This window comes from Terrapene carolina, unplaced genomic scaffold (genome assembly GCF_002925995.2).
Source record: "Terrapene carolina triunguis isolate 2854851 unplaced genomic scaffold, T_m_triunguis-2.0 Scaffold193, whole genome shotgun sequence".
In the NCBI taxonomy this organism is placed as follows: Eukaryota; Metazoa; Chordata; order Testudines; family Emydidae; genus Terrapene; species Terrapene triunguis.
The window spans coordinates 3,004,626-3,018,220 of record NW_020664544.1 but is presented as its reverse complement, the minus strand read 5'-3'; the positions used below and the strand labels follow the sequence as shown (position 1 = coordinate 3,018,220).

At 45.7% G+C, this 13,595-nt stretch overlaps 1 protein-coding gene across 2 annotated transcripts in view; it reads left to right on the top strand.

Annotated features, from left to right (window-relative positions):
* Nucleotides 1-12,139, top strand: part of GSDMA (gasdermin A) — a 14,047-nt gene extending 1,908 nt beyond the window's left edge. Inside the window, exons 1-11 of one of the 2 annotated variants that reach the window (XM_026654824.1) lie at nt 159-212; nt 4,118-4,361; nt 4,602-4,791; nt 5,455-5,620; nt 5,733-5,826; nt 6,054-6,095; nt 6,661-6,690; nt 7,927-8,072; nt 8,586-8,736; nt 9,401-9,474; nt 11,029-12,139. In XM_026654824.1, the coding sequence (XP_026510609.1) occupies nt 210-212; nt 4,118-4,361; nt 4,602-4,791; nt 5,455-5,620; nt 5,733-5,826; nt 6,054-6,095; nt 6,661-6,690; nt 7,927-8,072; nt 8,586-8,736; nt 9,401-9,474; nt 11,029-11,271 (1,383 nt within the window). In that variant the 5' untranslated portion in view covers nt 159-209 and the 3' untranslated portion in view covers nt 11,272-12,139. Of the gene's footprint in view, nt 1-158; nt 213-4,117; nt 4,362-4,601; nt 4,792-5,454; nt 5,621-5,732; nt 5,827-6,053; nt 6,096-6,660; nt 6,691-7,926; nt 8,073-8,585; nt 8,737-9,400; nt 9,475-11,028 lie in introns of those variants that run through there. The other variant, XM_024205207.3, reaches the window with a different exon arrangement.
* Nucleotides 12,140-13,595: the final 1,456 nt, after the last annotated feature.

The following is a 13,595-nucleotide window of genomic DNA, read 5'->3' as shown; positions in this document are numbered from 1 at the left end:
GGTGACACCCCCACGTGCCCCAGGCCGGGCCAAGCCGCAGTGGGGTCCCTGTCCCTTTAAGAGCAGGGCTGGGCTGAGCCGAGCCGGCGGGGGTAGCTCCGCTCCCGGCTGATCCCGGAGCCTGGGCTGAGAGCCAGGCTCGTCTCCTGCACCAGCTCTGGGCGAGGCTTTGCTGCGGCTCCCCCAGTCCCCCCTGGCCGGGCCGCCGCATGGTAGGGGCGGGTTGCATGAGGCAGGGCAGGACCCAGTGGGGCCGAGGGCTGAACAGGCCCGGCAGGGGGCTGCTGGAGGGGGGAAGCTGGGGAAGGGGTGATGCGGAGGAGGCAGAGGGGCGCAAGCCGCAGCAGGACCCCAGCCCCCCGGGGGAGGGGATCTGGGGCCAGCCCAGAGAGGCAGGAGCAGCCCCGAGGGTGCTGGGTGCATGCAGGGCAGAGCCCCGGGAGAGCCCCACGGCGGGCAGTGCTGCAGAGGAGGAGCCCGCGCCCCCCGGCGGGCGAGGGGAGCCCCAAGCAGGGGGAACCGGGCCGCCCGCACCCATCTCTCGCGGCCACTCCATACTGCTCCCAGTACCGCTTTCCGCCAGCGCGGCTGCCCTGTCAGCCGCTTTTGGGTCTTTAAATAGCCGTCCGGGGGAAATCCCAGACATTTTTAGTTTTTTACAAATTCCCCCCAGACGGCTATTTAAAGACCCAAAAGCCGGACATGTCCGGGGAAACCCGGACATGTGGTAACCCTAGGTAAATTTAGTTACATGCAGACAACGGCTTAGAGTCAAACATACCAACATTGTTACAAACTGGATAGATTCTATCCCCATCTTTGCTGTCTAGAGGAGCTGTTTTTTCAGGATGACACAGTTATTCAGTACGTTCATTTATTCTCTTGAGTAGGAGCTTAAGTCTGTCCACTTTTGCCTTAGCTTCTAGTTCCTACAATCGAATATATGCCATTTTTTGTTCATGTTCAAAGCCCAGGCATTCTCCTTCCATATCAGCTATTTTTTGCTTTTGTTCAAGTTCTAGCTGCTGGCTTTGCACTGCAAACATTTTCGCTGGGTCTGCTTCCTTATCACTGGCAATTAACAGATTTTTCAGTTCCTGCTCTGCGGCCTTTTGCTTAAAATACAACCCTCTCTGTAAGCACAATTCTTCCAGGCTTTTTCAATCAGGATCTTGATCATGGGTCACTCACTGAGTTTAACCCTTAAACTCTCCAATATCAAAATTAAATTTTGACAAGCATTCGGTTCTGATCCAAAAACCCAATTAGCCTGCGGTAATGTGCATCCACGCACGACTACGCCACTGTGACCAGGGTCCGAGTGAGGAACCAGCTACGGTCACTCAATTAGGGTGAACGGCAAAGAATGGGGCAGCCAAACCCCCAAAAGCTGGTGGATATTCCAATACTTAGATTTACCAAGCCAGCATAAAACAGCTTCTTTATGACCTTACTGGTTACTAAGAAGTCCAAACAACACCGTTCCCTTCAAGTGATGCAGCCTCAGGCCTCCATCCAGGTACCCACGTCAAATATGATGACAACTTCTGTAAATCTTATTTCATCATATAAAAGAAAAGGTTCTACCAATCCCAAAGGATCAGACACATTACCTCCCAGGTTAATGAATGTTTCAGATCTTACACGCTACAGCCAATTCTTATTAACTAAACTAAAATTTATCAAAAAAAAAAAAAAAAGAGAGCATGGTTAAAAGATCTATACACATGCCAGACAGAAGTTCAATTAATTGAGGTTCAGATTCACAGCAGAGAGGGTGAGCTTTGTAGTTGCAGAGTTCTTTTAGAGTTCAGGTCATAGTCCAATGTCCAAATCTCATATTCAGGGCGTACCAGCATAACTGGGACCTCAGTCTTGTGACTCAAACTTCCCCTGATGAAGCCTAAGCAGATCTGAGATGACAGAATCAGGACCCCAGGATATTTTATACAATTGAATGTCCTCTTTGACAAGTTGGGATTTCCTCAAGAAAAAAAGGTCATTAGGATGACTTTGAAGGAGGTCCATCATGAGTACTTAGTTATAGGAATTAACATAAGGCCATTTGCTTTTTTCCTCCACCATTCACGGTACATTTCAAAGAGAGATGAATACCGAGGTATCCCGTGTTTACAATTCATTTAAACGCTAGGATGTTCTTTTGACCTCTGAATTATCAGAATACAACACAGACAGGGACTGTTGATTACATTGTGGACCCTACTCATACATATTATTATATGCAGCATCCATTAATCAGTCTTTGTTGACCCACATCTTTGACTGCTCTGCCTTTCTGAGTCTAGTGCAGGGGTAGGCAACCTATGGCATGCATGCCAAAGGCGGCACATGAGCGGATTTTCAGTGGTGCTCACACTGCCCGGGTTCTGGCCACCAGTCCGGGGGGCTCTGCATTTTAAATTAATTTTAAATGAAGCTTCTTAAACATTTTAAAAATGTTATTTACTTTTACTAGTGAAAGCTTCCAGGTTCTATTCCCAGCTCTGCCACTGACTCACTCTGTGACCTTGGGCAAGTTATTTCTACTCGGTGCTTCAGTTTCCCTCTCTGTGAAATGCCAGTGACAGCAACCTGCCTTTGTGCTCTTGGATCTACTGATGAAAAGTACCTGCATAATAGCTAATTATTGCCCTCCTTAGATCATAAGCTCTTTGCAGCAAGAAATTTCTCTAGCTCTATATTTTGTGAAATATGGACGTTGATGGTTCAATCTGAATGCCTGCTGGTGACAACTGGTTTTAAAGATAAGGTATAGTGGTCTGCTAGAGTCTCAGCACTAGGAGAGGACAACATTGTCTGGAATCCTCTTCAACTAATCTGAGATCATTCAAGAAATTTCATTTGTATTGTTCACCCATCATGGGGGAGTAATGATCAAATTCCTTTAGAAACTAATTTCATTCTCTGACCCTAAACAATTTACATGATCAAAAACATGGGCAGCGGGTATAACAGGCCAGGGCTGGCGCTGTTGGTGCCGCCAGATCCCCGGTTGCAGGGTTTTGGAGGAAGTTTTTGATTTATTATGCCCCATGAAGGTTTCGGGGCGGTTCAGGAGGCGATATATGCTATTCAGTTTCCCGGGTTCATCAGTAATCTCCCTGGATTTGAGAGAGATTACTGACGAATCCAGGAAGCTGAGTAGCAAATACCCTTCCTCAGCCACCCCAGAACCTGCATGGGGCATATCAAAAGTATCTTCGGACAAGAATGAGAGGCTTGGGGCCTGGAGATGGGAGGTGCGGCTGGGGCTCCTCTGAGCAGGTGTGTGTGGGGGGGTCGGGGAATTGTGGCTCCAGCTGCGGGGGAGGGGGTCTTAGGGCTCTGGCTGTAGGGAGGGTTCCTGAGGGGGCACAGTCAGGGGCTAACCTCCCCTAAGGGGGGCTCCACTCCCCACCCATGATCAGAAAGTATACCATGTGACAGGATACGATTAAACAAACCTACTTTAGGAGATCTAGGTCCTGTTCACAACTCTTGAACTGACTCACTGTATCTGATCTTGGGCAAATCATGTCTCTCTCTCTAACTGGGTGTAACAGCAGCAGCCCAGCCCAGAGGCCGTTTGTGGAGCTCAGGCCTGGTCTACACGGCCTTGTGTCGACCTAGCTGTGGCAATGCCGTCACTTAAATTTGGCTCCCACCACTGTAAGTGCATCGCTACGCCAATTTAGTAACACCACCTTACCAAGCAGCGTAGAGTCACAGTCAATGTAATTAGGTCAATGCAGTGTCAGCGTAGACACTGTGCTGCTTACATCGACTGTTACTGGCCTCCAGGAGCAGTCTCACAATGCTCCCCCCGACAATGCAATCAATACAAGCACTGCTGTTGAGGACACACACTGCTGACACAACGACCCCAGTGTGCACTCACACAAGTGATATAATAATGACAGTGGCTGTATGCCAGCGTAAGCTAGATAACAATGTTGGTCAACAAGGCCTTAGGTTTTTTGCTTGTTTTTAAAAGCTCTGAGCAGGTAAAACTTGCTGTCAAAGAGCAAAATACCTTGCCGCAACCTCCAGTTCAGATTTCAAATGTGTTTGCTTCACTTGTCTTTGCCTCCTAAGGTAAAAGTACATTTTGCTTCAGTTCAAGGTACATCAGGCTGCAGACAGGATGTTTCACAAGGCAACCAAAGACCTGGCAAAGCAGGTGGCTCCAGATGGAGATCTGTTCCCAGTTAGCAGCCTTATTGACCAAGATCACTTCAGACCCCTATACCTCGTTCGAAATAAACCAAAAAAGGGATTCTGGATGACTCGTCACCGCTACTACAAAACAGGAGTTCAGCTCAGTGACATTCTGGTACCTGGACAGGACAGCAGAAATCTAGGTAATGCCAGTCTTCCCACGTTATTTACCCGTCCAGTGTGGCAACACTGCCTGCAGCATCCTGGGCTTGAGCGGCTGTTTTCTTTCAGTGACTGGCCAGGGAATTATGCGGCTTGTGTCTGAGCTCTGTCAGGCCACATCCTTCCTGTGTGCACAGGAGCTATGGGCCATAATTACGTATTAATGGTACAAAAAGAATGTGTTAACTCTTGCAGGGTTTCTCTCTCCCCCCTCCCCACAGATATCCAGGATTCACACTCAATCACTGTTGAGGATTGCACTGATGGCAGAGTAGAGTGGACTATTAAGCTGCCTGAAGACTTTGTGAGTACGGAAATGATGCTAGATGCTGGCAGCTACCAAGTGAAGTCCATCAAGGTGAAAAGAGCAGAGGTCAGCCCAGCAGATCTCGAGTTTCTACAAGGAGAAAGGTGAGGCTGGCAGAAATGGGGAGAAGGAAGGAAATCTCTAACTTATGCAGTACAGTAACTCACTTAAAGTCATCCTGGTTAACGTTGTTATGTTGCTGATCAATTAGGGAACATGCTCGTTTAAAGTTGTGTAATGCTCCCTTCTAACTTTGTTTGGCAGCTGCCTGCTTTGTCTACTGCTTGCAGGAAAAGCAGCCCGTTGCAGCTAGCTGGTGGGAGCTTGGAACCACTTTCCCTGGAACCTAACCCCCTCATTTACATTAATTCCTATGGGGAAATTAGATTCCCTTAACACTGTTTCGCTTGAAGTCGCATTTTTCAGGAACAGAACTACAACGTTAAGTGAGGAGTTACTGTAGCTACCCATGGGCCCATGTCAGCTGCTGAGACTAGCTGTAACAGGGCCACATCTCATTTCCCCTGGCTGCACCTCTCACCAGTACTATGAAAGGAGATGGAATAGAGGCTTCCATGGCTCTGTGCAACTCAGGGATTCTGCTTAGATCAGAGGAATTCCCTGGTGGACACTTAAGCCAGCTTTCCTCTTGATTTCTGCCCCCAGAGTGGCAAATCCAAGAATAAGGGGAGCCGGTATCAAGACTCTACACTAACCTACAGAAAGAAACTCAGTAGTAATGCAGAGTCCACTTTTTTTTTTTTTAGGAAAATCAACATGGACCATTCCATCATTAAGGATTTAAGGAAGCGCAGAGAGAACTTGTATGTGATCAACGAGGCTGTACAGGCTTTGGAGGAGAGCACATTATACAAGGCCAACGCCATGGAAGGCAACATTCTGAATGACATCTGTGTCCATTTTTCATTAAAGGTTCAATTTCTATCTAGATTCAGGAAATGTGTGGTGGGGGGGAGAATAGCCCCCTCTTTTTAGCACATCTCTGTGCTGTGTGAGCTCGCTAACTCCTCTTTCCATGAACCAGGGCACCAGAGGCAGCAAGCGTGTCATAGTTATCCCTAAGGACTGTGTCCTGGCGTTCAGAATCAAGCCGCTAATTATTCAAAGTGAATCATGGGGTAAGTATCATCCCGAAAACTCCAGCTCATCCACTAGGTGGGAAAAAAGCAATACACCAGAAATGAACTTCCCAAGATGTAACTTGTGTGTTACAGATATTTGGTAGTGGTATTTTCAGGCCTAAATACTGCTGGTCAAAATCTGAAGGAAAAAACAAACAAACCTGAGGCATCAAATAACTCTTCAAAGGTTATAAATGGTCATTTCCCTTTTTCTATCTTCCCAGGCATTTCCCATCATCCGGATGTTGAAACATTTGTTGCAGACGGTAAACAGAACATTTTGCCATCTTCATTTGTGTTAATTCTCTTTCTAAACCGTGATTTTTAAATCAGTTTAGTTAAAATAGTGTAACTTTGTGTATGGACACTCATATCAATTTAATCCTGGCTTAGAGCTGTTTACCTTGCACCAGTACGTTTATAGGGGCAAACTAAATTGATATAGCCAGTTTTAAACCATTGCAGGGCCTTGCACCAGTTTAATCTGTTTTTAAACTCTCTTAAGTTAAACCAGTGCAATCTGTATGTAGACAAGCCCCCAATGTTGCTAATACGGATGTGGCTGAACCAATCTTAGCAACAGTGGGAATTTTTTTGAAAATTTCCAGTGTAAACAAGGCTAGTCCAGAGGGATTCTTTTAGTCAGTTCATGACAAATTAAATTTATTAACAAGGATAATGGCTTTCCTCAAATATACGTAGCCTTTATACTGACACAGTGGAGTGGAGTAAAATGGAGGTAAGATAAATGCACGTTGGTGTTGACAACAATTCGTAATTACAAGAGCTCAACTTCAATGATAATTTTTCTTCACCTCTCTGCCTTCACAGGTGCAACAGCAGAACCTAATTACTCCCCAGGTAGGTAGCTCTTTAGAACATCCTCATCCAACATCAGGATACAATGTAGACAAATCCTTTCAGGGTGGTTCTGACCTTATAAGTCATTGCTCAGGGAAGCCACCTAGAGATACGTAGATTTCCCAGACTTTTCACTCTGCAGAGCACTTCATAACAAAGAAATCCTCTCACAGACCCACCTCTTTTGACATCCCACTGCTTCATTCTCAGAACATTTCACTCTAAACTACCAGAAAGGTCCCTACAGACTATGGAAATATCCACAAGCCAGCTTGAAAAATATTACTCCAGAGCTTGATGATGTCTGCACCACATAGGTTATAAAGATTTGTTTCTGGACTGTATACTGAGTTTCAGGGTCTGACTGCTTCCCAACTTTGCACCTTTACAGTCACGAACGCCTGTGCAAAATGGATGTAAAATGCTACCGATTCAGAACTTACTCATACCCACTGAAATGTTTTACATCCATTTTGCACAGGTGTAAGTGATGCACACATTGTTTGCACAGGTGTAAGTGATGACACAAGGTTCAAAGGAGTGGTGAATCATGCTCACAAGGTACATTCTTGTCATCTCTCATACAGAGATCTCATATGCAGGATCTGAAATTTCACCAGATGCCACAGCATGAAAATCAAAATTGACACCGTTTAAGTGGCTTATATAAGCCAGTGACAATTTATGTTGACTTTCATGTGATTTGGGTATTTCTCACTTATCAGAAAGCAGCATCAGAATGTCCGTAAACAAAAATTTGACGTAATTGTGTAACAATTTCATCTCTCACTGTACTTGTCAATGTAAAGTGATGTAAACCTGACAATCATCATACACAATTCCTTGACAAAGCAACGGTTTATGCTGCTGTGCATTTCATATAGGCTACCCTTAAACTGTGGCTTGGAAATATTTTAATGGACTAATCTTTTTTTCAGTGAAGGAATTAGAATGAGGTGACTTGTATTCTAGTCTAGGCTCGGTTATTAACTCATCATGTGACTTTGGACAAGTGATTTCTGTAACGTGGAAAAATATTCACTTTAATAAGAAAACGTCTCAAAATCGTAGGATGGCAGGCATTACTGAGAACAAAGTAACATGGGATTCTCTGAATATTCACAGAAGCCTTTCCAAATATAAGTTTTCCAGATCTAAATTTTGAGTCCTGTCTGACACTTTTGAACTGGGACTAGCAGGTAATCCTGCATTCTGACTCTCCTCCGTTGTTTTCAGATGGAGGAATGGAAGGCCTACAGAGCGACGTTGAAAAAGAATGTGCAAAGCTCTCACAGTTGTCCACAGATCTGCGTGCCAAGTTCTTAAAATCAATCATAGCCGTGATAATAAACAGCGACCTCTTGCAAGAACTCACACTCAAGGTAAAGCTCCTTTTTTCAGTCATTATGGGTTTAGAGACACACACACACACACCCCCCACTCGGAGTTCCTTCCTACCCTGTGACCATCTGTCAGTCCAGCACCTTCTGATCTGGCCCCCATTGCCATATAAGCAGATAACTAAACGCACAACCCCAGCCTTGCTCTGGAGGGAAGATAGACAGAATGACTCGGTAGGCCTCTTCCATCTAACTTCTATGAGTATCTTTTAAAAAGGAGCACAGATATTCCTACATCTGAATATGCCAATGGACCATTTCATCCAGTATCCTGTATCTTACAGCAGCAAATGTGAATATTCAACTCCCCTAATCCCCAGTTGTGCTACAGTAGATAGCTGAGGTTAGGAAAAATATGGTCATCCAACAACCCTTTCCTCCCAGCACAGTCAGATGCATACTTCAGTACATCACATGACCACGCTGGATTAGTTTCTCTCAGTAGCCTCCAACTCTTAGTCCTGAAGCTTTTTTTCCCCCTCCCCTAACCTGCAGCTAGAAGAGGCTTTTGAAGATGCTGATAAATGTGAGCTAAAGAGTGAGAATCCAGACTTGGAAGACTTGCTAAACAATTTACAGGATTCTGCAGGAAGCATAGATCTTTACTTAGTTGGGCCAGTTCTCTACACTCTACAGGCACTTGGTGGTAAGAATAAGTTCTGGGTATTTTAATGGGGGCACCCAACCACAGCAGAATATAAGAAATGAGTCTGCCTATGAAGAACAGAATGAATGATGAAGGCGAACTCGCATGGTTCAGACATTCCTTAGATTCTTGGCTGGGCAGGGTGCAGAGTCTGCTGAGAATTTGGACCTGCTTTTGGCAGCCATTGCCAGCTAACACAGTGTACCATTTGCCAGACATAGCATTGTGATGGAGTTTGCATCCCGTTATGGCATCCTATTGAGGCACCCACTTGGAAACACAATGCATTGGGGAACCCAGAACATAGCACACAGAGGACCTGAAACCTCAGCAAGAACCTGAGGAAGGGTGGTTAAGTAACAAGAGTGGGGGAATCAGGACTCTCTGGTTCTATTCAGTTTTGCCGCAGCTTGTTCTGTAACTTTGGGCAAGCCACTTCCTCCCTTGTCTGTGCCTCTGCTACCCCATCTGTATAACGGGAATAGTAATTTCAACAACTCACCCCCTCACAAGGATAGTAAAACTTAATATTGAAGTGTTTTGAGATCATCAGAAGGGAGTGTAGACAACTGATGATTATACACCTGGGCTTGTCCACCCTCTGCACTTGCCCTCTTACCGCCCAGAAAGAAACCCTTTTCTCACATGATTTCTTCTTTTCCAGAGCTAACTGAGGATCAGTTACTGCGGCTGGCACAGTCTGTGCAGAAGCAGATTGTATCCAAACAGCTCGAGCTGGTGAGAGAGAACGCCAGTGAAATACAGCACCACACATCTCTCAATGAAGTCTTCCCTTTTGTGGTTTTAAAGCAAAGCTATGATTAGATCAGGGCATAAGTAGCAACACCACAGCTTGAAGTGATGCAAGGAGGAAGGGTTACTACAGGCTTCAAACAAGGCCCGGATCATAACTGCCCACTTTCAGAGAGATCCACTAAAACACGGAGGCCCAAATTTTCTGACCCTGAGGGCCGCATGGCATCTACCCAGGAAGCCATGGGTGGCACCTAGATTGCAGATACAGGATATGCCTAAAAAACTGAACAGAAGCAACCCTACCAATTGTTGGAATTTTTATTCTCCTTAAGAGATGAACAGAAATTACTTTGTAATTTGAATTCAGCATGTTCTAGCTGTGCTGTTGCCCAGTGTAACGGGGTTGCACTCACCTCTCATGAGCACCCCTTGCCCGAATGCTCTCTCTCTCTGTGTTTGTGGTGGGTCTTTGCTGACTCAGCCCACCGGCCAAGTCATACACAGTCTGTCTGTGAGATAAAAGCAAAGCAAACCCTTTTTGTGGTACAAGTCTAACAGGGCTTCTCTCCGTGCCCTCTATAATGTCTCTCTGTTTGTCCGGAATACAGCAGTGCCCCAAAGCTCCTTCGCTGGAGGCAGTGTCTTCGCCTTCGCAGGGCCTTTCTGGCCCCAACTCTTCAGCTGGGCCACTACAGTTCTGTTCCCGTTCTGGGGTGCCTCCAAGTCCAGGCTACTTTCCCAGTGGCTGGGGGGGGTGGGGGGGACCCAGGCCCACCCTCTACTCCAGGTCGCAGCCCAGGGACCCTATAGATAGCAGCCATCCATAACATCCCTTAAAATAAACGGTGTTGCTGCTATAATTCCCTTGGCCACTTTCCCATGGCTCCCACACATTCTTCACCCTTACCTCAGGGCCTTGTCCTCGTAGAGTCCCAGCACCCAGCCTGGAGCACCAGCCACTCTCCTCCTGCTCTAGCAAGGAACTAAACTTGCTCTGGCCCTGGAGCTCTTCTTATACTGCCCTGCTGGGCCCTGATTGGCTGCTTCCCACACAGCTGCTCTGGGCAGCTTGGAGGACCTATCTACTGCCCTTTTCTGGGGTGGGGTGTGGCAGGGCCACAAGGCCTCCAGCAGGGGGCCTCAGGGCCCTAGTCGTCCCATCACACACAGTTTTACCCTCACTCAGCAGTTACTGGGAGAACCTATCTGTGGGTTGCATTTGTATGTCATGCTCCTGCTTTAAAGGCAAAATACTCACTTTTAGGGAGCAACTAATCCAGGAAAAATTGGAAATCAATAAGTGTTTATCATGATCTTAACAGAAAATAAGAATCTTAGTTCTAGTAATGCACATTTACCCACAGCACCTTTCACCCTGAAGGATCTCAGAGCACTTTGCAAACTGAAAGACAGAGATCATTTTTACATCCACTGCAGTGACTCCGGTTGAGTTCTGCGGGTGATTTCTGGCAGAGGCTTATTCCTGTAGCAGCCAGAGATTTAACATTTTGATTTTGCTTCTTTGTTGTTGCAAAGGTCAAGAGCATCTTGAAGCAAGAATTCCACCTGAAAGACGCTTTCAGCCTGGATGCCAAGCTGGTCTCCTCCCTGCAAGAGGAGGAACTGAACATAACCAAGGCAATGATAGAGCTGGGTGGAGTAACACTGCAGAGAAATGGACCTTCTTTCACTGGGACTGGAGACCTGGCTGCTTTCTCAGCCCTCAGTGCATTGTATGTAGCCTTGTATGCTTTACATCTTCTGTCTAGATCAGAGTAGATAGGACACCTTTCCTCACATTAGAAGGGATGTCAATAGAAAGACTGAAAAAATATTTCCTGAGGTTGATTATGGGAAGTGAGTTTTTCTCTACAAAAAGTATCCCCAATTTTATACACATCCACACACTGTAGCAACCTCACTTTGATCTGGATGAGACTCTCTTCATATCTCCTCAATGCTGCTTCTAGATCAGTAGGTGGGAGAAGGGGATTGTTGCAAGTTGCCTGGCAGCCAAAGGAAGCGAGAAACCAGAACCAAGAATTAAAACAGGTTCTCTCACGAGAACCCATGGCCCAGGATGTCATGAGCTTACCTGCCATATTTTGGCAGAACCGGCCAATGGGAGCTGGGGGGGGGGGGGGCTGCGGGCAAGAGGAGCTGGAGCTGCTGCTGGCCGCTTCAGGCGCAGCACGGTCCGCAGTGCCAGGACGGGCGGGAAACCTGTCTCTGGCACCCTGGCTGCGCCGCTGACTGGGAGCCGCTGGAGGTAAGTCCGCGCCCCAACCCCAATGTTACATTGCATATGGAAACATCGGGGGGCACAACTGCCTAGAGAACAGCCACTAATTATAACCTATAAGTAATGTAGTAAGCCCTCCCCCCTACTCTACTAGACAGCCTGGACCCAACCTTCTCGGGCCCACTATAATGGGAAGTCTGGAACACTAATTGGAATAGGCATGGTATGCCCATACGAGAGAAGGTGCAGGGCACAGTACTACACAAGAGGCAGATGGAATATCAACACCTTCCATCTTGATTCCTGGCCCTATCAGGAAGTGTGTCGCCATATGTCCTATGCTTTTCCAGGGATACCTGGACAGGAGGATCCCAAAAGAAAAGGAATGAAAAAAGGGGAGGTGGAGTGTTAGGATATAGATATTCAGGCCTATCTGTAAACGCCTATACTTTAAGAATGTAGGTATATGTTTATCACTTAGCTAGTTATAGAGGTACAAAAGAATCAAAATCACTGTCTGCCGGTGTCAGGGCCTTTTCTCACTGTGACAGTTTGAGGCCCTGTTCTTAAGCTAAGGCCTTTGGCTAAGCAGTGGGAGCAGCCATAAACTGGAAAGCATCATGTCGTCACACATTTCAAATCAGTCATATTGAACTAAGGCAATCTGGGGCTGTAAGAAAGGGGATCCGATCCATCCCCTCCAGAGAAAGGGAAGAGCCTAGAAAATGTAAAAGGAAATTTAGTTTGATAGTTTTCTGTTTGGTAAGAACTCACTAACCAATAGACATAGTTGGGAAACCCTTATGCCTTTAAAAAGCAACAAAGAGTCCTGTGGCACCTTATAGACTAACAGATGTATTGGAGCATAAGCTTTCCTGGGTGAATATCCACTTCATCAGACGCATGCCTTTATAGATGTAGTTATGAAATCCTCATTTCTGTATTGTTTTGTCATTATACTTCCCACTTTGCTATTGTTTATTTGCATGGTCTCGGTCTGGTTCTGTGATTGTTTCTGTCTGCTGTATAATTAATTTTGCTGGGTGTAAACTGATTAAGGTGGTGGGATATAATTGGTTAGCTAATCATGTTACAATAGGTTAGGATTGGTTAGGTAAATTTCAGTAAAATGATTGGTTAAGGTATAGCTGAAAATATTACTATATAAATTAGGGGCAAACAGGAAGTAAATGGGGATTTGAAAATAAGGGAAAAGGAACTTGGATTTAAGCTTGCTGGAAGTTCACCCCAATAAACATCAAATTGTGTGCACCTTCGGAGTTCGGGTATTGTTGCTCTCTGTTCACACGAGAAGGATAGCATAAGGCCACATTAGGTCTAATATAAGTTAGCATAAGTAAGTAACCTTGGGTCAGAAGATTTAGCAATATGTATCTTGTGGTAGACTGTTAGACCACAAAGTAATAGTTCAGGTTTTATCTAGCCAGATTTTGGTACTTTCCTAACAGCACTGCATAAAGAAGCATGGCAATTCCTATTAGCACAAACGCTTGCGACAACCGTGGAACCCCAAAACCGGATAGCAGTAATGACAAACATGGACAAGAGGCAAATACTTAATCAAATATGGTCTCAGAAATAGGTGGGTGTAAGAAATGGGTGGTGTGAGTAATAGGTGCATAAAAAGTAACCAAACATGACCCTCAGCAAGTCCTTAGGATGACAGGATGTTGGCAACCTTCACATTTATCTCACCTTTAATGGAAACTCACAGCCCTGAGGATTTGAGAGTGTATACACGATGCAAATTCTGCTGTCATCTTTATCCTGTTTTTCTAGTTCTGATAAGGTGGGTGAGGTAATATCTTTTATTGGATCAACTTCTGTTGGTGAAAGAGAC